Source organism: Corapipo altera, unplaced genomic scaffold (assembly GCF_003945725.1).
Source record: "Corapipo altera isolate COAL_440 unplaced genomic scaffold, ASM394572v1 22, whole genome shotgun sequence".
Classification (NCBI taxonomy): domain Eukaryota; kingdom Metazoa; phylum Chordata; class Aves; order Passeriformes; family Pipridae; genus Corapipo; species Corapipo altera.
Genome location: NW_020884886.1, coordinates 3575061 through 3600164, shown reverse-complemented (window position 1 = coordinate 3600164; position 25104 = coordinate 3575061). Strand labels below are relative to the sequence as shown.

The 25104-nt window shown below is 41.4% G+C and overlaps 2 protein-coding genes across 7 annotated transcripts in view; one reads left to right on the top strand and one right to left on the bottom strand.

Moving 5' to 3' along the window:
- The window catches only part of EVC (EvC ciliary complex subunit 1), a 49571-nt gene extending 48198 nt beyond the window's left edge, over nt 1-1373 (top strand). For all 4 annotated transcript variants that reach the window (XM_027642734.1, XM_027642735.1, XM_027642733.1 and 1 more), the window contains one exon: nt 383-1373. In XM_027642734.1, the coding sequence (XP_027498535.1) occupies nt 383-464 (82 nt within the window). In that variant the 3' untranslated portion in view covers nt 465-1373. The remainder of the gene's footprint in view (nt 1-382) is intronic.
- A 4442-nt stretch (nt 1374-5815) lies between these two features.
- Nucleotides 5816-25104, bottom strand: part of CRMP1 (collapsin response mediator protein 1) — a 50581-nt gene continuing 31292 nt past the window's right edge. For all 3 annotated transcript variants that reach the window (XM_027642675.1, XM_027642676.1, XM_027642677.1), the window contains 8 exons: nt 22168-22236; nt 20019-20139; nt 18798-18954; nt 14352-14493; nt 12570-12740; nt 11194-11373; nt 8564-8729; nt 5816-6835 (listed from right to left, as the gene is read on the bottom strand). In XM_027642675.1, coding sequence (XP_027498476.1) covers nt 6744-6835; nt 8564-8729; nt 11194-11373; nt 12570-12740; nt 14352-14493; nt 18798-18954; nt 20019-20139; nt 22168-22236 — 1098 coding nt within the window. In that variant the 3' untranslated portion in view covers nt 5816-6743. The remainder of the gene's footprint in view (nt 6836-8563; nt 8730-11193; nt 11374-12569; nt 12741-14351; nt 14494-18797; nt 18955-20018; nt 20140-22167; nt 22237-25104) is intronic.

Here is a 25104-nt window from a genome sequence, read left to right as displayed (position 1 = left end):
ATCCTGCTGACAGGCAAAGCAAACAGTTGGTTCTCAGGAGCCACAGGCCTTTGGGGAAAAGTATTTATCCCCTGAGTGACCTCAGCCTGAGACTGACTTCAGGAGATGGCTCCTTTCCCCGATGGCATCAACCCTTTTCACACACTCCTTTCCCACAGCCAACAAGGGATACGTGTGTAGGGAACAGGGACCCAACAAAGGAACGTTTATCTTTCTGCAGTTTTGCTTTGGCACCTCAACAGAGGCAGCTGAAGCCAGTGAGTGCAGAAGTTATATGGCAAGTGCCTTTCTTTTATCAAAATTAATTTAGTTTAAGAAAGAATTACAGCATTTTAAAAACTGTGTACGATTTTGTTTTATTTTTCTTGTTTATGTCTTTCAGAGAGATGTTACAGAGTCCACATGAAGGGGAGACTGAACAAAGGAAAAACTCAAATATGTTAAAAAAAAAAGGCAGCAAGTAGTAAAAGCCTTTATATGAGCTGTCTGAACAGAGTGTACCAAAGCATTCTTCTGGGGCATCTCAGCAGCTATAGATACTTACTGAGCTGCTTTGCTGAGGAACAATGAAGAAAATCAATAATTGATAAATCTTTTTTAGCTACAGTCAATTTTGACCTCCTTTAGCTGTTAATACAACATCCCTCCTCATTTTGGTAAGGGGGAACAAGGAAGTCTTTATTATAAGCTTTTTGAGATTGCTTTGGGAGTGTGGAGGGGAGATCATTTTAGATTTGGAATATACCTGAGGAAAGTGCACTTGTAGAACTGATCCACACTAGGCTGATTGCCCAGGTTGGTGTGTCTCAGTAAGGTTTCATCTCAGTAGCAATATATCATTTGCTTTTGAGCCCTAAATGTGGTAGATTGGGTCTTAATATTTTGTAATTTCTGCTTTGGCCTAACAAAACCAGATAAAAATGTAAAGAATATGTAAACAGACTTCAGATGGTATTGGTACATCAAAATATGACATTTGGTCACTCTTTTGTTACATTCTAGTGCTTCCAGGGCTATGTATGCTTTTTAATATTTGTACAAAGATTTTTATATGTGTATTTCTCTTCCTTTGTCTCAGATTTCATATTCTTACTTTCAGAAAAAATGAGACAAAACCAGTTTAGTCTTTCATTTTTTTATACTTCAGTTTCTAGTCTTCTTCCTGAAGTGCACCCTTTTGTTTCCAATATACTTTGTTATGCTCATTACTTCTCCTATGGGAATTCTTATTGTGCAAAGCAGGGAGTTCTTACTGGCTGTACAGAGCACCTGTATTGTGTAATAAATTCCCCCACTTAAGCAAACTTACAGTTTTCATGAAATGGAAGTTTTATGCCTTTTTAAAAATAAACATGGTATTTTGCTAACGAAAAGGATGTCCTTTGGTGCAGGATGGGCAATGCTACATCAGTTATGCAGTTTGCCTCAGACAGAAGTGCTGCCACACAAACAAGTTTACCAAAGCGAGTTAATTTTCACCCCAGGCATAGTAAAAAAAAAAATTCTAAATTGTACCACTTAAAGCATTTGATTCTGGTATTTCGGTATCTGAGCTCTGTGATCTCTCTGCCTGATCTGGACATTTTAGTTGCTGCTCATTCTGCTTTTACCCCCCCCCCCCCCCCCCTCTGTAGAGGTGGCAATAAGGAAGCTTTTACCATTAGAGCTGATGATCCTTTAAACCACCCGGCACAGCAGCGGCTCCCATCACAGTTTGGCTGCAGCACAATCACCCCAGCGGGTCTCTAATTACCCAAGCTGGGACTCTCATCACCCGAGTGGGGTCTCCGGACTGCTCTCCTTTGGCTAGGCAGGGCTGAAATGTTTTTTTCTCTCCATTAGAAAAGAGGAAAGGTTCGGATTATTCCAAAAGCAGGGCAGCAGTGCCCTCTGCTGGGCATCTTGCGAGGTTTCCATCCCTTCGCTGGTGGAGGTGGCGGGCAGGGAATCCCGGGAAGGACCTCCGCGAGTCCCCCCAGGCGTGGGTGAGAGCACCTCCCAGCCTTCCATCTGCCCGACTTTCCTAGGATGGAGTTTTTACAGACCTTTATTCTCTTCTCCCACAGTCATATTAGCAATTTCCCGACAAAACACCTGCTTCTCTTGCCCCTGTTACTGACTTCTCAGTCTCCTTTGAGTCTGCATGGATACACCGAGTTCCTGTTTAATGTCATGAGCAGATTTCGTGCACTTGCCATCACTCCCTGTCAGTGATGCAGATACTGAATAAGACAGAGTTTAATTGGGTCAAAAAACAAGTGTAGCAAATGCCAAACAAAACTCACAACAGTTGCTCTGCAGTTAAGCACTGTTGAACTTCTGTGTTATGTTACAGAATCACAGAATCGTTTAGGTTGGAAAAGACCCTGAAGATTAAGTCCAGTCACAGCTCAAAACAGTTGCTTTACAGTGTAAATCTATAAAGCACCCTTTCTTTATTTTGTTCTGGAAAGGATAACATGGAGCTTTAATCATACTTTACAGGCATATATCAAAAACACTTCTGCAGAAATTTAGGGGAAAATGTCATGCCTCTTTTCTCCTGTTTTTAAACATCGAGGGTAACATTATTCCATATCCCATACACCCCTCTCCCAATACCCCTCACTGCCATTACTGAAATTTATCTGGAAAGTTCATGCAAAGTTCATCGCAACCATGATGAAAAGCTATCCTAAGATCAGTTCATTTAGATGACTGAGATTTAATTTTTTTACCAAGAGTAGATGAACAATGACTAACAGATTAGTATTAAGTGCAGAGGGAAGGAAATAAGGAACAGAGCATGGTGCATTCAGACATCCCTGAATTTTTAAGGGCGGTGAAAATTCAGATGCAAGCAGTGAATTCATGGACACTTCCTGAAGCGAAAAAAAAAAATGCAAAATCCGGTGTTCTGTTGAACCTGGAATGAAAATACATTTTTTTTATACCCAGAGCTCCTTGGCAATTACACAGGATTAAGATAAAACTTGAATTAAATCCTTGCTATTCCAGACTGATATTCTAATTATGAAGTTGTCTATTATCATGCAGATTTGCAGTATTTCTAATTTTTAATTGTTATTCTTTTTAATGTAACACCTGGTATTAATGTCAGGGTATATTTACATGAACTGATAGATATCTGAGTAGATATTTTGTACACTGAAGACTTTTTCTTCTTGGACAAGTGCTTATGTCAAGAAGATGAAATCCTGGAAAACAATACAGCAAATTCTTCTTGCCACCTCCTTGGTGATCTATGGATCCAGCCTTCTCTTCCACATCACTTGATTGACAGATAATCCTCAGGCTGGTCATAGGGACTTAAGTGGTCTGCAAATAGCAACAAGGAAGAGTGCGTTCTACACCATTAGGGCTACATCCAGTATATAAAGGTCATAACCTGCTGCAAATTTTTAGAAGCTTGATGATTCAGAAAGCATGAAAGCTCTGCACTGCAACCAACTTTAGTGAGGTAGCAGCAGCTCCCCACCCCCAAGTTCACAAACTGAACATCTCCTAGCTTGGTGCTCCTACAAGGAAGCAAACTCAAGTAGAGTTTCCTATTCTGCAGGATGCCCTCGGATCACCAGCTAATCCACATTTTCTTTACTGTTAGTTTTATTTTCTTCAGGACAGGTTAGTGATGCAGGGGCAAAGGCATTGCTATGAAATAGGCCTCCTGCTGGTAAGGGAAGCACCACTAACCTTGCTTTATTTAACCCTCCATGAGCAATGGCAGATGCCATTGCTCTGATGGTTATCACAGTAACATCCACGTAGGGTGCCTGTGCTCCAAACAATTGCTGCTTGAATCACATCCAGGCAGCATTGCATGTTCAGAGCAGAGACTCTGGCACAGCACAGGATCCACAGGCTTCCTGCAGGCTGCCCCTCAGCAGCCCCATGGCAGCAGTGGCCAGGTTGCAGGGGCTTATGAACCTCATGGGTACACTGGGGTATTTCTCCTTGGAGAAATCGTAGGATAGTCACATTGACCCAACAAGCACAGTCTTGTTCACACCAGAAGCACTGAACCATGAAATGCCTCTCAAACACCCACATGTGCATTTAATCACACTTCACTGTGAAAAAATAAATGCATGTTAACAGTGGATCTTTAAGTAGCTTGTAGGCAAAGGGTTCTTTGGTTTACGATGCTGTTAAGCATGCAGGATAAATGGAATCTCAACACTGGTTACAGAATGATCATTTCTACCACCTCAAGCATGATAAGCCTCATACATTGAGTAGGAGTTGTATTTGAAGATGAGCAACCATTCCTACTTGCACCAAAGCATGCAAGGAAAGCACTATGGAAATTGTAATCAGCAGTTTCGAAATTTTCACACTGTCAAATTTGCTGCGTCACTTCACAAACCAGCTGTATTTCTGTTGTCAGGGTTACATCACAAAAACCATTGCTGGCTGTCAACATTCACAGCAAATGGGTTGGAATAGGATAGTGCAGATGGAGACGTGACATTTCAGGACTGCCTTACCTGCTAGGCTGTAGGTTATTCCAGGGCAGGTTGTCCTCAGGCTTCTCTGCTAGTGTTATTTTACTTCCTATAAAAAACCTGAACCACCAAGTGAGCAATTTATTTTAATTCATGTCATAAAATATCTGAACCACCCAGCAGACCTGGGGATAAGAGTACTCTCCAGGCAACAGGAAACGTGAATTTGAATTCTTAGCGGAAGGGATTGTTCATGAAAAGCATTATTTTCCTCTTTTTGGGAGCAATCAATTCAGTTCACTGCAGACTGAACTGCAGTTTCTCCACTGGTTCAGCCCAGAGCCAAAGAAAAGCTGGCTGTTCAGACCAGCTTTGCTGCCAGGTTTCAGACCAAGATGACCCAAATGGAGTTTTCCAGGGTAGCAGTTCCTTTCCCAGGGAAGCCAGAGGTGATGGCATACTGGCTTCAGAATGACAGGCTTCAGATAGGCTACTTCCCAAAACATTTATGTCCCACATGCACCTGGCTATCACCAAGTTGTCTGTGCCAACCCGAGTTACTGCTCTGTGGATGGGATGGACAGGTGGTTAGATACAACCATTACAGTGGCACCACGCTGCTGCAAGACTTTTCCTGGTGCAGTTTTGGAGTGTAGACAAAGGCAAAGTGGCACAGGGGAAGGTGTTCTGCTGACCTCCTTAATCTCTTAGCACCCCACCTCCACTGTAGCCCACACCTCCCACAGCATCTGCAACATAATTAGACAAGTAAAAAGTGACAGGAAATAAGGTTTCTTTACATAGTTTGTGAGAGAGTCAGAAAGACAAGGAGAAAAAACTTCATTCGTTCTCAGAGACAGAATTAAAGTCCACTTTCCTCACCTTACCTGGAGCATGTCTTCTTCATGCCATGCCAGGACAGCATGGATCAGCAGAGAAAACCAGTATGAAATCAAATATAGCTTAGGTCAAACTGGAGCACTGCATACTGCTTCTGTACTACAGATGAGGATAATGGCAATGAGTTACCACTTCAGGCAAATAAAATGTAGACCTGAAGGTCTTGGGAGAAAGTTAACTGAGGCAGCTGCAGTGTCACAGAACTGCAGAATCATTAAGGCTGGAAAAGACCTCTGAGACCAACCATTAGTAAGTACAATTTTTAGTACGTACATTTACTGTGAGCTCCATTTACTTAAGACATATAGTATGCAGACACCTGTAATGATGTCTTTAACAACACTTGTGATCTAAGGAGTTTCCTTCTATGGTACGGTGTCAACCTAAGAGACAACTTCTCTTGAGTTTCTCCATTCTAAATTTTCAATCACTGAGTCACAGCACTGGAAAGCAGAGGAGGACGCTTACCCATCAATTAATTTCTTTTATTTCACAAGCTTTGAATTCAGAAATTGAACCACAACTAGTAGATCTTGATACGGTAGAGTAAGTAAAAATGCATGTGATTACAAAGGAAAAAGTTTGTACAAAAAACTTTAAAAATCCGACGGCAACTTGGATTATCTGTAAGTACCAAAAATCTCATGCAGAAGGAGAGCACTACTGCCCAGGTGGAGAAATCCCTGCAGGGGTGGCAATGGCATTGGTATGTAAAAATTATGGCTCTGTCTAAAATGGAAACAAGAAGGACACAGACTTGGAATGTACCGAGTGGGAACAGACAGGTGCTACGGAGACCATTTGTCATTACGTGTCCCGATGATCTTCTGTGTCTGAGAGAAGTGCTTCTTGGGTTTATAATAAATTAAAGATTAAACAGAAGCTGCCTATACTACTCTACTGCTTACTTTCAAGATGGCCATTTTCTTCCTTCATAAGTGTTTTTGGTGGTGTTTCTCAAATACAGACATTAATCTTGGCATTGTGTCTAGTCAATTGTTGGCAACGTGTTCTAAAGGGACTCACTCACAGAATGCAACTTGCATAAATAACTCAGTAACATGCACTAACTACTCTAATACAGCGAAAGGGTGCAAAGGAACCATCATTCAGTTACAAGACAAAGCTAAAACCTGTAGTCACTAAAGGGGCAATGGAAGCACCATGCTTTAAGGTGACTATGGCATGAAAGCACAATTGTGAGGCAAGTAGTTCCAAGCAAACACACCACACTATTATCACCTCTTCTATACAAAAAAAAAAAAAAAAAGAAAGACATTTTTGTTTTTATTTCCATTAGTACCAAATAAAACTGTGGGCTCAATAACACAGATATTGAAGGGAATGTACATTATTCCCATAATCCTTCATCCTCGTGTTTCTGTCCATCATCAGTTTTCAGCCAAGGCTGGTAATATTAGAGCGACCACCAGGAGGTGCCACGATGCGGTGGCCAGTACGACGTGGGTTGTTGTCATCGATCTGAGCTCCTGCAACAGCAGAGAATGAGGAAACAAAGCTATGAAAAGGAATAAACCATCAGCAGTGAGATTTTACCTGGTTATGCTTCTCTCACATGACCATGTGCTGGTTTCTCCTGAGCCGACCTCTGACTGAAATGCTAAACTGATCTTCAAGGCACATTTCTGTGCCTTAACTCCAGTTGTCTTGAATGGGAAGTGTAGGATGAAATGTTTAGGATCAGACTGATGCTCACCCTACACGGGGAATTGTATTCCACCGACCTGAAGAAGAGCCCATGACAGGCTATGGACTGGATTCCCTTTCGAGATCAGACCCTGACAGAAAGTATTTTTAACTACAAAAAAAAGCCCAAAACCTGTACTTGCAGACTGGATTTTTCAAAACTATGTCACTGATTTAGAGTATCTGTTTCTACTGAGCCCATGTGAAACAGTACAGTAATTCTGATGTCAGCAATCATACATCCATGAGGAAAGGAGCACTGAGCTGATGTAAACTCCCACTTCAAACTGCATTTTAAAATGTTGAAAGGTTAAGCTTAAGGGGACAGCAAGCTTTCTGACAGGCTAAATATTGCCTGATCACACTCAGTTTCCTAAAGGCAATGTAAGACTACCATAAATATGTGGAGTAATTTAAAATGTTATCATAGTCTCTGGTTCTGCTTAATTTCCAAAGACCACAGTAATGTGTGATTGCATCATTGGATCAAATTTGTACCACTAGATGCCTTGGTAGTACACAGATCCAGCAGTGGACTGTGAAACCACAGCTTCAGATGCTTATGAAAATCCCACTTACTCTTTATTACTAAGATGTCAAATTTCTAAGCACTTTTTCTGCTTTATATAGATTCATATAGATCTGTATATGTCACCATGGCCCCAGGTATATTGGCAAAAATATACTTCAACTCACTAGAAAGGTTTTTAATATATTTGCTTTCCTTGAATTTTCTTCCAGAAGTTTTGTTTAGTTTCTAAGACAGGATCTGTCAGGGAGGAAAACTCCACCATTAGCTCCCACAAGGGAGAAAATCCAATGACTTTTGTAACACCATATGGAGGCATTATTCACCACTGGGGCTGTAGACTTTTGAAGGACAAGGATTTGAAACACTTGTAATTGTCTTCAGAGGACAAGAATTATTTCCAGCAACCCCAAAGGATGACTTTCCAGTCTGTTTCTTATGTACCATGGAAAACGTTTTGGACACCAAGAGCAAAGAGGGTAAGAAATACTCCAATCTGCATATGAATGACTTCTGCACATGGTTTACAACCAAGGACAAGGACAGTGGAGGTTTCCATGTCTAGCAGCTTCTGGTGATGTAGCATCTGAGCTGTCTGAGACAGAAGGGTTGCACCAGACCCAAGTCCCACCAGCTGTACACACCACCAAGGGGCTTCAGTCACATCAACCAGAGACCTCAGCTAATTGCAGTGGGCCAGGTAAATAGTAATGGAACACTGACGCAGAAAAATTTCAAACTGCAAGCATCTTGAATATTTGGCAATGTGTAAAATATTCCTAGGGAAAAATGCATAAAAACGTGTATATATACATGTGTATATATGTGTGTGAGTGCATGTGTGTGTATGTAAGTATATGCATGTATATGAGTATATACAATCCTTTGACATTTTATTAAAGAAGTAATTATGGTTGAAATTTATCACCAATAATCCAAACTCATGGCTTTAAAATGTTTCTCATTAGTCAGACTGACTTACCTGATAAGCTGAAATTGGATTGATGGAGGTTTCTGATTGGTGGGGGCTGGTTTTTGGCAGGGGAGGATTTAGTTGAGGGTGCAGGAGTTGCATATTTTGGCGTAGCTGGGATTTCATACACAGGCCCATCATACATTCCTCTGGAGACTCCTTGCAGTCCTCCCACCTAGATCAAGAGGAGAGTAAAAATCCAGACAGTGAATGCTCCGATAGTGCTGCCAAAAGATACTCCTGTCTGTATGTAGAGAGCACTGAGCACAGAGCTATATTCTGCTATATATAAAGCAAAGCTGCAGTTTGCTTTATATATACAGGAAATTACAAATTCCTCCTTCCATTTCTATATATATATATAAATTATGAGAGAGATCCTTATCAGGCTTTCTTCACAATCAGTGAGGTGAAATGGGATTCAAAAGAACAAAGGTTGACCTAAGATGTTTATTTTACGTAAGATCAATCACAATCATATTTTCTCTCTCCATTCCACTGCCAAATTACACTTGGGTTGTAACAGACTGATACCCACTATACCAACTGCAGCAATTTCTCTCCTACCTGTATTCCCTCTGCTCCTCCCCTTCAAAGATCTCAATTCTCTTCATTGAAAAGTGATGGCAATTTTTAAATTAAATTTCAAAAGTTTCAGAAGTTTCAACTTCTTGTCATCAACTAGAAAAGCAATTGTACGCCACGCTGTGGCATGGGACCCATCTTATAATATTTGTCAATAAAGTATCTGTCAGTTGAGTTCTGATTTCACTTCAAGGTTTCCACATTTTTTCCCTGTACAGTTCTTACGAGGAATATGAGAAAAGACAATCAAAACAACTTCACTGGCCTTAAAATCATAGCCATCTAGGAAATAATATTTTAATAAGAACAGTTCCAATTTTCAGAAAGAGCCTGAAGTCATTGAATTGCAGAATCCAAAGCTCATCAAAAAGATCAGAAGTCTGGGACTACAAGATTACGGTTTCAGAGCCATTTCCCCAACAGGTTAAAAACGAAATTAAAACACTGTACAGAAAGACACTATTCACAGGGGTTTAATCCAGCTCTCACAGAAATCAATGCATTTTCCTTGCTTTTGGTGACGGGGACATCAGGCTCAGAAGAGCCACCGTCTTGCAAGCTGAGCCAAAACTAATGCTCAGAAAGAAAGCAGATGCCAACCACAGCAATGAATGCATCTTCCAGGGACCCACAAAGGCACAAATTTATACTCTATCCCTGCTCCAGGGATAAGTTTATACTGCTAACCTGTGGCAGTTCCTTGCCTTGCAGTCCCTTGCTTGACATGTGTTTTCTATATTCCTCTGTCGTGCACTGACATGATCATATGGCAGCTGATACGACCATGATTGGGTTTTTCTAAGTATTTCCAATGGATAAAATTTGACAGTGGGGAAAAAAAATGCAGTCATGGATCTGCTCTCCCTTCCTCTGGGCAGGCAGCAGAGGGAGCTGTAGGAGCAAAAACAGCAGTCCCTTTCTTAGTCCTTTTTCACACCTGGCCCAAGTATCAAAGGTCTCCCAAAATCCAGGCCCACTTGCAAGACACAGGTTACTTAGCCCAGTTACTTTTGTGCAAACTCCTGCTACAAGACACTATTCTCTGATACTTTTTTTTAACCTGCTGGTTTCAGTATTCTAATGACATCATCACTAATTTATATAGCACTCCAAGAGCTAAAACCCTTGAGGTGCGAGTGTGAAGAGAAGGCCCCATGTCATCTACATGGATTATGTGAAAAAAAAAAAAAAAAGGCAACACTGGTATTCTGCAAAACTTTTTCAGGTGCATTTCCTTTTTACTGGGCATTTTCTCCTAAGAAGTGCAAACCTTTTTTCTGCAGCTTGACAGAATTTGTATCATAAATGACGAAAGATAGAAACTATCAACCTGCTCACAGACTTAATTTCAGTTGCCAGTTTCACAGTCTATTATACATGCTTGGTTGAAGAAAATACGAATTTTAGTAAATTTTTTTCATTATCTATGCTCTCACAGTGACTTTCTTGCTCAGTGGCAAGAAGCCATTTCCAAATAACCTCAAATTAATATATAACAACTCAAAACCAGAAGTGACCCAGTCTTAATTTTGCTCATTTCCCAAGCCTTTTATTTATCAAAAGAGAAAAGTTTTCTGAGTTATGAATGCTGCAAATACCCAGCTCAGCAAATGCACTAACAATAGTTCAGAGATGCCCAATATAATGAGTATCTCTGGCTTACATGCTTTTCTTCTCTGCAGTGTCGCAGTTCAGTATGCAATTTAAAATTCTGGTTTTGTTCTGCTTAACCCTCCTCCACAAGCGGCTTTATCTTTTCCTGAATTTTAACTGAAAGTAAATTCTATCACTATTCTACCTCCCTTCAAAAGCCTGCACAGCTGGACAGAAGGCAATTATGCCCAACTGACAATTATGTGCTCTACACACTGAAGCTCATGGTGTTACATCAGTTCACAATTGCAGAGGAACTAGTTTTGTGGTCATTTTTTGAACAAGTCATATACAATCCATCTGAAACGGACTCATATTAGCACAGTAACATTAAAAACCTACACTGCTGTGGTTTCAAGAGGTTTTGGCTACAAAGAAGATTAAATAGTATTTGACATTACCTTATTCCTGATTTTGATGCGCTGGTAAAGATATTCAGGGAAAGGTTTGCGAGGGATGAAGCGGCCCATTCCCTTATTTACGTGCAGGTTTCCATCTTCATACACAATCTTCCCTTGGCTTATGACCACGAGTGGGGCACCATGGCACTCCATTCCTTCAAAGATGTTGTATTCAATGGCCTGAGGATGAACCAACATATTCACTGCCAGATCTCTTTCAATTAGTAACTTATAATCTGTATTTGTAGTCATAGTTTTAGATAACAGCCATTAATAAATGTATAAAATTGGTTTGTATGAAGGAAAAGTAACGCATTATGAAATTACTTTAAAGGATTTTTCTGGTCAGACTTTCCTGGATCAGACTTTTCCTTCCATTTCTCATTTTCCATCAAGGCTTTCTCTCACTTGTTTTTGAAGACTTGCCGTATTTTTCCAGAGCCTCTAGCATTATGGTACCCTTAATATGAAGGAAAATTGTGACTCAGCTCCTGGATACCCAGAGGACCTGGTCCAGCCATGCATCTGCTGTGACTTTCAAGTAAGTGAATTTCAAAGGGGCCAGCACACATACTTCTGTCTGAAAAAGCCCAGAAAGGACCAGGAAAGCCTGAATCTTAATGGGAATGACAGGGTAGATGTGATTACTACTTTCTTGAAAATACAGAAATATCCCAAGAGAGAAATAGAAACTGAATCACCTAAATTTACTTTTTAAAGGTTTCTAAGTGGTTTTGACTTTTTAATATAAAACGCTTTACTGGATTTCCAGTAAAACTTTTGGAAGAATTCCCCAATGCGAAAGATCAAAGCACTGAGCAATAAGATAACTTTAAGATAGACAACATATAAGGTAAAACCTGTCACAGTCAAAATCAGAGACTAGCAGTCTCTAGTACTCTGCTCTAAGGGCAGAGAAGTATGTGGCAAACAGAAAATCCGATTCATGAAGCTGATTAGAGCTGTATTATCAAAACATTTCATCATCTCTCATAGTTTAGAATACTGCTGATTTAATCATGCAGTTTATAATATTAAGTACTTTTCAGGTGAACAAAAAAAATGAGCTGGTTTTAAATTTATCCTCACAGAGCTGCTGTTTCACACATATTTAGAGATCTGCCTAAAGCATGAAAAAAATACATAGTGCAAGGGTATACGCAGAGAGAAAAGAAATCCGTCCTGATCTCAATGCTTCCAATGCAGGATTTCAACACTTTCATGTCCTGAAACATTTACCCATTTCAGAATAGGAGCAGGCAGTTACTCCACTCCTCTGTATCCCCTGCATTTGGTGTTCACATGATTTAGGATTAACAGCTGAAAAGCAACAGTGACATTTCTTTTTTTCTTTCTGGTTTTCCTTTTGTCCTTACCGATTTATGGCTTTTGGCTGTTATAGTCTTCACCTTATCAGGGTCCCAAATAACAACATCAGCATCCGATCCTACAGCAATCCGGCCTTTTCTTGGATACAGGTTAAAGATTTTGGCAGCATTGGTGCTGGTGACAGCTACGAACTGGCTCTCGTCCATCTTGCCCGTGGCCTAAAAACAATGTGATTTGAGCAAAACATGTTTATGAAATGGGGATTTACTATTCAGAGTACTGAACAGTATGGGACACGTACTTTATAGATACAGTGATGTTGCATGATACAGATTTTATCCCACAGGACTTTATATAAAGCACATTACTTGGGAGTTTCAAATAAATGAATGTGTTACTCCAGGGATTGCAAAGAACAGCCAATGAAACCTTAATGCAGGTGATACCACCAAGGTCCTCAGTCATCTAAGGTCCCTTTCTCTACACACTGATGCCTAAGTGTGTTCTATTGCTAGTCCCAGTAATTTCCATTTAAATGTTTAACCAATTTTAAAACAGAGAAACGTATATGAGTATTAGGAAATGAAACAAAAGATCAAGAGTCCAATACTTCTGGGAACATCTCTTGCAAATTAGGTCCATTCTATTATTAGTATTACCAAACCTATACATCTGAGTAATACAACCTCAATTATAAAATCCTTGCCTGGAGAAATGTCACCACGAATATAACTTTACATGGTAGTCGCAACTGAACACAACAGCATTTTGATTTCTCAGTAGTCTATTTTGGGGTCTTCCCTGGCAATGAGCAAGAACAATGTTCTAAGGAAAAACATCACCACCAAACGTTTTAGTATTAAATAAAAACTTATTTCCTGCCTGGTAAAACATGAGATTTGCAAAATATAAGCTACTCAGTGGCGCAGGACTGAATGTTACCACCCCTAAATCCCATGTTGCAGCCCTCGCTGCAGGTCCTTCCCACTGAGGGAGTAACAAAAGAGAAGTATCACTGGCTGGCTGCGCTTTGCTTGCTTCCCTGCTTTATTCCTACATGGCAGGTACCTGAAGCTGCTTCTGTGCCTGGAATCTCAACAGCAGTCCCTGAAGAAAGTGGTTATGAAACACAGTCTGGGAGAAGTGCTCATTGGAGCACTGTAAATGCTACCACTTCCCAGTTTGCAATATGCATTTGAGCACAATGCAGTGTAAGGTAATGAGTGTGTGTCTGTGAGTGTGCATGGGTGTGTATGTGGAGACAGACAATAGAGGGAGAATATCACTATACATTAGGATCCATGGAATCATCAAAAAATTGCTGACTTATACTGGCAGTCCACTAGAAAACATGCCAGTATGAATTATGTGCAATATTCTCCTTCAAAGCATTTCATCATTTAGCCTCAGGCTCGGCTGCCATCCATTTGTAATTTCTCAAAAACGACGAGACATTTCCCAAATTCAAACAATCCATTCATCACATTTATATGAGGTCCACTTCAGAACCATTAGATTGGTCCAGGTACTACAACTCTCAGAAGCATCCGCTCTGACACAACTGGAAAATAGAGCGGTGGAGTCTGGGAAGCCTTAGGTATAATAAAATGCAATTGTGGTGCAGTGTCAGAACTGAAACACAGCCCTGAGTTTAAACAACTGGAAGAGGTTTTTGAAACAAGCAATTCACCTCGCAGTAGCATTCTCTCAGGGAATTTTCAGAAATATATTAGAAAGTCATTAAAGTACTGGCCAAGAGTCTCCTGGCCTTCATTTGTCAGCCTACACTCCATTTTTTTTTTAGTCCATAAAAGTAAGTAATTACTTACTACAGCCTTGTCCCAGACAACAGTCATCCTTTCCTCAATTCCATTGACCCCTTCAGGAATCATAGTGAAGTTGTCCTTTCCAACGGCTTTCTGGGCAGTGCTATATGGGCAATGTCCACTTCCCGTCACCTGCAGGTCCCCACTGTGGAGTTAACACACAGAAGGTTTAGATCAGGCGTCACCAAGGTGACCTTGGTCTCAGACTGGCTGAGGATGGACCTTTCAAGCCTACACACCAGAGGCATAGGCTGTAAATCATGCCAGCAGCCTTTACATGTTGGTTGCAGATCACTGAAGAGCAACAATGGCACTGGACATCTCCACTTTCCCCCAGGAGCACACTGACCTCCTGGATTACAGCCCCCTCTGGTTTTAGGCTGCTTATCAACAGAGATCAGGCAAAACCCCACTAACCAGGACAAAGGATTAATCCAGGATTAAGGAAATGATCGGAAGCTTGTATGAAATGTCTGCCACTCTCGAGATACATTAATTCACAACCACATTAAAAAGTAATGGCACATTTTATAGTGCAAAGTCATGAGCATCAAGCTTATTTCTCTGTATTTCTCTCTTGCACATATATTTTTCTTGCAAACCTTACATGAATACTTATATCTGACCTTCCAAAACAGAACCATGAAAACAGAAAAGGAAATTTTTTTCAGGTAGTCTTCTCATTAAACATCAAAAGGGTGCAAGTCAAACACATGCTCTGGATTTATCTAATTTAAAGGTCTTACACAGAAAAAGGCATGGAATAAAACACAAAAAGAGCTACCATCTAATAATGCTTTTATTTAAGAAGTCAGGTTTTTTCAGCCTAGAGAAAATTTTGTTTTCAGAGAGCAGAACTGGATCACAGCTGCTCTCAGGAATAAGGAGGAAGAACAAAATCAATATGCAGAATCTTGCAAAAATAAATTGACAAAAAGAAGATACATTCTCCAATATCCACAGGAAATAGGTGATATTTTTAGCTCTTGATTAAACTTACAGGAGGCAAGTACATTAAAACTATGATTTCTCTTCCATCACTCCACTAGGGTGATGTCCCCAAGAGCCTGTCATCCTTTTCTCTAACTGATTATGTAAGTTCCAGCTCTGAAACATCTGAATGATTCTGGTCCACAAATTTAGATCCAAAAAGCTAACGAATAGCGAAGTGCTGAAGAAAAAAGGGTCACACATCGGTAATTCTACTGCAATTTTCTGGGCTGCCAGCCTTAATGATTGCTGGCAGAGAAGAACCTTTAGCCTCTTTTCTGGTTCTTTGCCATGCTCACACCCATTCATTCACATTTTAGAAAAAGTCAAACCCAAGAATTTAATGTTTTAGCTTTTCTTGATTATTAAAGACTGCCTGGTGTTACTCCATAGGATTAAACCAAATCCATCAGTTACACGTTCATTTATTCTAACACAACAATAAAGTCACAAGATTGAAATGCCATTTCTTCCTTTTTGATGATCCTCTGTCAGCAAAGCTTCCTGTGGCTTATCCCCTCTTTTCTGCACTCTGATGGATACTACCATGAAAACCTGAATATCACAGCCAGGCCCTGTAACACTGCCCATTTCCCTGAGGTTGTCCTGTGACTCTTACACTATGCTACTAATTCCTGTCCCTGAAAGATGAAAAGCACTTGATTCCTCTGAACTCCATTTTCCCTCTCCTCTGACATTTAATGACAATTAATGACATGAACTGCACTGTCCAGTCAAATCAACAGAAGATTTCTGAAGCTGAAGCATGTTGCTTGAGAGCTGCCCAACACCTCCTGGTTAACCACACGGGCACTCCTGCTGACTGGATGCACTCTACTGTCAAACAGGGGAGAAGCATCACATCAACTAAAACACTGAGAGACAAGAACGGATCACCATGAAATAAATGCCAGACCAGTACCTTTGTCATCTAATTCCTCCCCATAAACAAAGCTATCATGGCGAGTTACATCTTCCATGAGGCACCAAGATCTCACATCTCTGGTTCACATGGGACGCCATATCACAGTTGCAGTAATCCAGCAAGCCCACCGTGGAAGATGAAAGGTAACTCAGGTTCATGGCCCACAGATGAAACAAGGACCAAATCCCATGAGGTAAAACCAATCTGCAAACCCCATGAGACACACTGGGTTTTTTAGACGTTCAACTTTTCAGTGAAAAATCAATGCTTTCTGTGGAAAGGAGCACAAGCAGTATGCCGCATGCTTGCAGAGGAAGGATGTTGTAAGGATTTTTTAATGAATGGAAAACACTGGTATCCAAATGTACAGTGCAACAGAAATGTGAAATGATGTCTTTACCATCATCCTTGCATAAAATTCCCCACGAATGCAGGGTAGATGGATAAAATATACAGTTCTTTCTTTAGTTGCACAGTATAGATTCGAAGTATTAAAACTGAAAGCAGGCTAAGCTGCTGTCATTTAAGATCTAGGACTTTAATCCACTAGAAAAAAAAAGCCAGTTTTGCATGGTTGAAGGATAATGAAAACTTTGTAACTCCTCAGTTTGTCTTTCTGATGTCCGTTTAAAAAGTCATTATTTGGATTCCAATTCTGAAAATTCTCTTGCTATTTTAGTTAATCTGCTTTGACCCACATACTATTATTTTGGGACTCTCTTCTAGAAAACATATAGCCATGTCTGACAGAGTAAAGAGCCAAACATTTTGATACACATTCACATGTGCTGGCTAAGAGCCTTACCCTCACACAATGAGCTTCACTCTTTGCAAGTGATGATACTGATGGATCACACCAGGAAAGTGATTTTTTAAATTATCGTTATTTTAGGGAACAAAAAGTTCAATTATGGAAAACCATTTCTGCAGTCAGACTGTCTCAACAGAGCTACACATAACTCAGAGCTCAACTGTGCATTCATTAATGCAGCATCATTAGAGCAGCTGAGTTAAAGCCTGGGTGGACTTGAGTGGACTGCACAGCCTGACCCACCGAGTGCAAGCAGAGATGTGTGTGCACCACAGCACTGGCACTGACTGACAGCAGCTTCCCATCACATGTGTGTCCCCATCCAGCTCCAGGGCATCAGAATTTCACATGCCAGGGCTTTACATTACCAGCCACACTGGCACTGTCAGCCACATCACCTGCCTGTTAGTCACATGGAAGAAAGATCTTCTTTTCTGAAGATCAACGGGTAACATTTAAGGTTCAAATTCTACTGCACTGTCTAGGGCATTGGAAACCCCAGAAAGGGGAGACAAGAGGTAAGGAGTTAAATAAGGTTTTGAATGGTAAGTTGAGTTCATCACTCCAGCCCTAGCAATCTATCCTGGTGGGACTTCAGCTGTGAATTTCTATATCATTTCAGAGCAGATGGTCTTTTGCTTAAGCTAAAGGAGACCCACAGTTGGCTACAGCCAAAAAATACTTTCAGAGATGGGTTTACAGTCTGGGTTTTTGGCAAAGCACTAGTGATGTCTTCTATACGAGAAAGACACTCCTCCCTCTGCTGTCCTCATTCCTTTTACCTCTCTAGTGATTAAACTTTCCCTGCCAACCTCAAGGCAGTCAGCCCACATCCCCATCCTGTCAAGTGATGGCCTTCAGGCTCCAGTGTGTCTCCAACCAAGTCCCTGACAATCTCCTTGTAATCCACTCTGGCCACTTTCTCCTAACAAACCTGCTCTACATGTACCCCTCATCTTTGCTGTCTTCCAGCTTGAGGACCTCTGAGCCTAAAAAGACAGGAGGGAAGCTACAGGTAAAAACAAGGCTGCAAGAACTAAACACAAGTAAACTTCTATGATTTTGGTCTATCCCAGATGAAGACAAACCACCAAGTCAGAAGTTTTCAATATGCAGGAGGAAAAGCCACAGAATTCTACTACAAATACAAGACTTAGTTTAGGACAAGCCAGTTTTCAGAAGAGCCCCACACCAGCTTTGACAAAAATTGGCCCAGGAAAGTTTTCTCAGTTCTAGGTATCTCTGCATTCATGGACAACCCTCATTTCAGGGGCTCTGCTTGCCACATATGACTGGGGCTTAGCACTGAGTCTTTTCTCACAGATAGGGGTCTATCCACCATACTGGTGCTTATGCTGGACAGTGAGGATGCCATAGATTAACAATTCAGCTAAAGAAAGCAGAGAGTTCGGGAGAAAGCCAGTTCAAAGTCCTGACTATCTAGTCGTACAACTAGGAATCACATGAAAAGCAGAAAGAGAAGAATTAATTCCTGCATAGCCAGCAGTTGCCTCTCTATCAAGCTAATCATGGAGTGTCCATGACTGCTCACCTGACTGACAGCCTAAGCATAAGGATATAACTATCCCTGGTTTTCTATGCTCCTTCTCCACTGCTTCATGTACAAGACTGGTCTAAAGAAAACTGATCCCTAGATGCTTCATCCCATATGGCTTTTGGACTTGCCTCACCGTCAGCCTGTAAAAAAATATGAGAGTCTTACCATGCTAAGAGTGAATTTAAGTGATCTGGAGTGGTAGGATCAGGGCTCAGAGGTGGTGAGGTCACAAAAGCTGCAGCCTTGGCCCAGTTTTTGCTCCAGTAATGTGTCCCATCTGTTCCCAAGCTGGCAGTGATCGGCTCTCCAAAAACAAGGGGACCTTGGAGAAAGCAAGGATATTTAGGAACTAATTACAACCCACTCTCTTCTTCAGCACATTACACTGCTTGCTGCATGCACCATGTATAATTCACACACTGCTACACAGCCCGCATAGCTCCCAGAAAATTAGGCAGCCCTGGTGTTGTCTGTGTGATAAAAAATTAATAAGGAGTCTCTCTGAGCTACACATGCTTTTGATCAGCCTATTTACAAATCTCTCTTTCTAATCCAGAAGGAGACAGTTCAGACCTGGTTTTAATTTGTACTGTTTTAACCACAGCCACGTTCTCTCTGTTGCTCCAATTTGGAGTGCATTGGGTGGTGGATCCTTCAGCAGACAGATGCCTTTTTACTACTCCCAGGTTGGGCACAGCACCAGCAGATAGCAGCAGATGGTCCCCAGCACCACACTCCAAGTCTCCAAGAATACAAACATCAAGACGATAATTTGCTCTTTGGTTTCTCTGTATTGCTCATGAGCTCTGTAGTACCAACCAGCAGAACAATCCTGACTTGCAAATGCAGCTTCAAAAGCAGCTGCCTTCAGGCTTGCAAGTCCTTCTTGGCTGCTTTGTAACCTGGATTTCACCATGGGCCCAGCAAGCAGGGTTGGCCCACAGTGCACATCTGGGGGAGTCAACCTCCAGCAGCAAGGCTAGGAGCGAGCCCCAGGCTTCTCTGAGAGCAGGGTCACTGCCCAAGCCACCCCTCAGAAGGTAAAAACCTGAAATACTGGCGTGCTAGACCCTGTTAGAAATAAAGTATCCCCCTCTCATAAATGGAGATACAGCAGTCTAAGGAAAAAGTAAAAGGGAAAAAAGGTTCCAGAAGACTTACAATGCAATCCTCAAGGGGAGAGTTTGTGGGGAGAGTTTCTCAACTGAAAAATCTAAAAGGATTTCCCCTTATCTTTCCCAGCCATAAATATTTAGAGTGTGATGGTGCTACCATTCTTTGATAACGTCTCCCTATTGCCTGTCACTGGGGTCAAGATGTACAGGTTTTTTCACTAAGCTTCTATTCAACAAAAAAATACAAGTTTGGGGAAGAAAAGGAAGTCACCTTTCTTTCTGGCCAGCGCAATGATATCAGCTGCACTCTTGCTCATCACCTTGGTGATGTACACTGGGCAGTTTATTCGACTGGCAATGGTGATGGCACGGAAAACTGCTTCTGCTTCAAGCTGAGGAAAACAAGGAGGAAAAAGTTAACTGAAAAAGCAGTCTGAAGAAAAAACGAACTGGAAGACTGAGCCATATCTCCGTTCAGCAACAACTCTTCAGGGGTTCGTTCTGCTTCTTCCATAGAGAGAGACACAGTGCTGGGAAACAGGGAGCTAACCCAGCCTCAAACACTTCATGCTAGCAGTAACCACAGCCAGGCTGTACTCACTAGCAGCATACAGCTGCCCCAGCACAAAACACAGCTCCCTGGCTCCCTGCACCCCAGGAAAGGTCACGTCCAAGTAGTTGAAGCAGCTCTTCCTTACCTCCCTCCCACCTCTCTGCTTCAGACTCCTACTCTGCAGCTGGAAGGAGAATGAAGCAAGAAACTTTGCCCCAGCTCAAAGACAACCTCTGAGCTCTCCCTGGCAGCTTACCCTAATCTTTACACAATGATGACAGTGAACATAAAGTATCCTCAAACAGCAACTTCAGCACTATGGACTGAATTTAGCCTATAATCCAAAAAAACCTTTGAAGCATTGCCCAGTAAGTCCCCTCTGTCAGCAAGTGTAAAGGCAATCTCCTCCCAAGGAGCCATCTGGGACGTAGGCACACAAAGCAAGCATCTTCAGATGGAGAAGCAGTGTTCCCCAGCAGCTCTGGAGACTCCTTTCCCCAGCCATCAGTTTTATACCAGATCCTTCCCAGATGAACTCACAGTATTGGCATTTTAATACCTAAGACCCTGTTGTGACTGAAAATACTGACTCAATGGTACAGAAATTTCTCTCCAAGAGTTGTGCTAGAAAAGTTGAGCAACTTAGGCCTTCCAAAACCACATAGCTTAATCCTTCACAGTTTTTTTCCCTAAATCAGACTGTCACTTTAGGTTGTCCGAGGACTCTTCTCACAACATTTCCTCTGGAAGCCCCAAATGTACCTTCAGAAGAGCAAGGAAGGAGGTAGGGCCTTTGTACCTCAGCCCTGGGGTTGAGGCAGACTAGATGCATGGTCAGAAAGATGCAAAATTCCTTTCTAGGAAACTGCAAATGAAGATTTCCCTTAGGCTCTTGTTCTCATCAAAAGGAAACAACTCAATTCTTTCAAAATAATTTAGGTGGAAGTTAAACAGCAAAATGGAAAAGTACATAAACAGTTCAATAGAAGAATGCGACCAATTAAGCTGATTCCTTTTGCCCTGGGGAGAGGTTATATAAAGATCTGCAAACCACAACAATCTCTTCAAGTTTAGCCTCAAATCCCCAGGACCTCATCTCTTTAGTCTTCAAGGAAAGCAGTCACTTCCCACTACCACTCTCCACCACCCCATTAACGTCCTGAACTGCATATACATTAAGGCACACTCTCATGTCTTCACATCTTCCTTCTCATTAAATAAACCCTTTCCAGATGCCTGAGATGATCCAAACCAGAGCCTGGATTTTATTACAAAGGAGTTGCATAAAATGAGCTGCCTCACAGCATCTTTCCATTCTCACGCATTTGCATTTCTACACCTGCATTTCTGCCACCAAGGTATCTGCCAGCAGGGAAGAAGATTTATATGTGGGTATATGCATGGTATATATGTACATATGCATCCTATAGGAGGTTTTCAGTCAAAGCATTTCAATAAATGCAGTTACTCCAAAGCCTAATCCTCAAGCTGCACTGCTGATTTTTACCCCGATAAGCCCAATTTTTTTGTCATCACAAATCAAAACACAAAGGTCACACTTAAAAAATACATGCGCACCCATTCCCAGGGCAGCAGGAGCTGCAACTCCTGAGTGTACAAGGACACACTCATCCCTGGACTGAGGGAACACACCTGCTGCAGCATCAAAAGGGTTTTTCAGGCAAACAAACAAGCTGAAAGGACCTGGACTTTTCAGGCTTTGAATACTGGAAGAGGAGGTGGGAGAAGCAGACTGCTGCCTTCCCCAGTTCACCCATCTATCATCTGCACATACAGAAACCAAGCTCTGATACTACGTGTTCGACAAAATATTTCCACAAATGACAAAATAAGTGAAGTCTCTTACCTCTTCGGGCCTGCTCAGGGCATGTCCCTCAGGTCCAGTGATTCCCATCTCCAGAATACGTTTTTGTTCCTGGAATGCAAGAGATAAATGCTGACACAGCTCCAGGATGAGACCCTTGCACCCAGCATCCTCAGGGAGATTAATAACAGCCATATTGTCTGACTGCCCTTTTCAAAGTCTGTGTAAATGCAGCTGCATAAGCCCTCTGAACACTGAAAACACTGGCTCTAAACTGGTTCCATGCCACCCAGCACAGCCAACACAGGTCTCCGCTGTGTGATAGAGAATATTTGTGCCTCGAGCCATTGGGTTCCACCACCATAAATCCCCTCTGCCCTCCAGAAAGTCTTGCTTGACACCAGCTCAGGGAATGGGCTTCAACCAATACACTAAACAGTAACTACAGATACTTCCACCCTGCGATTCCTTCTTTACTTGCCCAAGTTCCTCTCTGGCTGCAATCCACAAAGCACTGTTACCTTTCTTAAACTTTCAGCATTGCTGACACTTTCAGCTCTCTGTAACACTTTTTTCCTACACAGTGAATCACTAAAACTGTGCTCCAGTTGTGAGGGCGCTGTGTCCACATCAAAAAGCCCATCTTAAGACCAATGGGGATCTGCAAAAAAAAAATCTGGGCTATCCAGCTTCAAAGTAGTAAGATATTTTTTTTTAAAATAGACAAAAAGCTTCACTTAATTTAAGGCCAAGCAGTGGTATTGGAACAAATCTGCCTTATTGCAGAAAATAGTGATCAACTTCTTCTGATCTGAGGTTGGTCCAGGCTTGACAGCAGAGTAGAAGTGGGACCAGAGCTGCTGATGTACCTCCTGCCCTGCCCTGCCCTGCCCGAAGGGCTCTAATGAGCCCAGTTCTACAATGTAATGACTCTGTGACACAGACAAATGTCCCCTAGAGACCAGGATGAAGTTACCAAACATACTTGAATGTGTCATCTAATAAATATTTGATCCCGGGTCCCTGAGGGGGAAAACCTCACACATTACCAACAGACTCCAGTAAAACCTGAGGAAGTTAACATTTACATATACTTTAGCCTTCGCTGCAATCAATCAAGGCTGAAGAGACATTAACAGGAATGTATTAATCCGAACGTGTAAGAATATTGTGGTCAGAAAAATGTAAGGTTTCATAGGTAATTTTAAAACAGCTGTTCTGCATCACTAATGCAATGGCTCTAAACAGCGTCAGTTACAGACTTCAGATAATTAAAATACAGCAAATGAAGTTAGAGCCATATAAAAAAATAGCAAGTTGGTACAGAATAGCTACACAAAATAGGATACATTTGCATCTTGAAGAAAGTCATAAAATCAGATTATATGATAAAATCACCCACTGTAAGAGGATTGGATAGTGCTAATAAAAGAGAATATTTGTTTGATAAGATCAAATTTGTATTTTCATGCAGGGCAGTCCTGAAAAAACTACCTGCAGGCAGTTTTCTTTTTAGTATCCAAATAATCCTTCTAAATAAAAGCATAAGGAAAGACTGATTGTGTGAGACATGGCAATGGTGAAGAAATATGTTAATATATAACATAATTTACGTTTATTTACTACTTCTTCTTTTCCTAATAATTTTTCCATTCTGCATGTTCATATCCCATGGCAGTTTATTAGGGCTGATCAGAGAAAAATGTAACTGAAATAGATTTCTATCAGAAATGCAATTCCACGAGTGTACCTTGATTTTAATGGGGAATGTATCAAAACATAACAGGTGCCATTTGATTTGTATTATTTTGCCATTCCTACAATAATATTGACTTAATCATGTTTCTTACTATTAATTTTCATTCTACTTGATATTTTATGTTCTATTAAAACTATATATTATGTATTTAGTAGTTTTAAATCACTCTAAACTTCATGAGAAATCAGCTTTTTTTTCTCTCTTGAATCCAAATGAGGCTTTTCACCTGGTTTCAGTGGGGGAAAGACATGACTGCACTGTATGTGCCTTTTGACTCCTTACTAGTAACTTTTGATCCCAGTGGTTATTTTGGTCAAACTCAAAACTGAAAGGCAGCTCTCACAGGTGGCAAATTCTAACCAGGCAGCCAGAGGACAGAACCCCATGGAGGGAAAAACAAAATACACCCAAGGCAAGAGTCTTTACACACTGCCCAATCCCTCAAATAATCCCTTGAGGTTCTCCCTTAGCCATGAGACAAGGTGAGTTCCCTTGTCCAGATCACAAAGACAGCTTTACCTATTGTAATTTCCTTGTCAGTCCTGCAGCCTCATCCTTAGCGGATAAGCCAGCAGATAAGCAGCTCAGCAGATAAATCACATGGCTCACTCAGAGCCTCACAGACCTAAGAGGGGCTCGATGCACGTACAAGGGATCAGAGGAGTGAGACATCTCTGCAACAGCCTCAAAAGATTCATCCCTCATAAATTTATAGTCACAACAACACCCACCCAAACCCACCCACCCTGTTTTAGAGGGGAATCCTGCCTCTGAAAGACCAGTGGGAGGTTTGCTATCAACAGCTGTCCTTGAGTTACCTCTTTTGATGTGCCGTGACACAGATCAGAGCACACTTTAGTGCGAGGACAGCAGCGACCCCAAGGGACCTGACCTGCAAAGTCTGCACTGGGGATCCAGGACATTTTATGGAACATACTGCATTGGAGCCCAGTTTCCTTGTTCTGAGAGGCATCTTCAAAGAGCATGGATTACACATAAACACACATTTCGGAAATGTTTAGAAGCACACAGTACTTCTTATTCACAAACTTCAAAGATTTATAAGAATACTCTCCAAAATAAATAGGTCTGTGAGCTTTAATACCCACTGCAAATTCACTGTGCTGCTTACGCTGACAGTTGCAGCAAGAGACTTTAGCATAAAGCTTTTCAGCTCCACTTTTTCCCCCCAAAACCTCTGAAAAAGGCTTTATATTGTT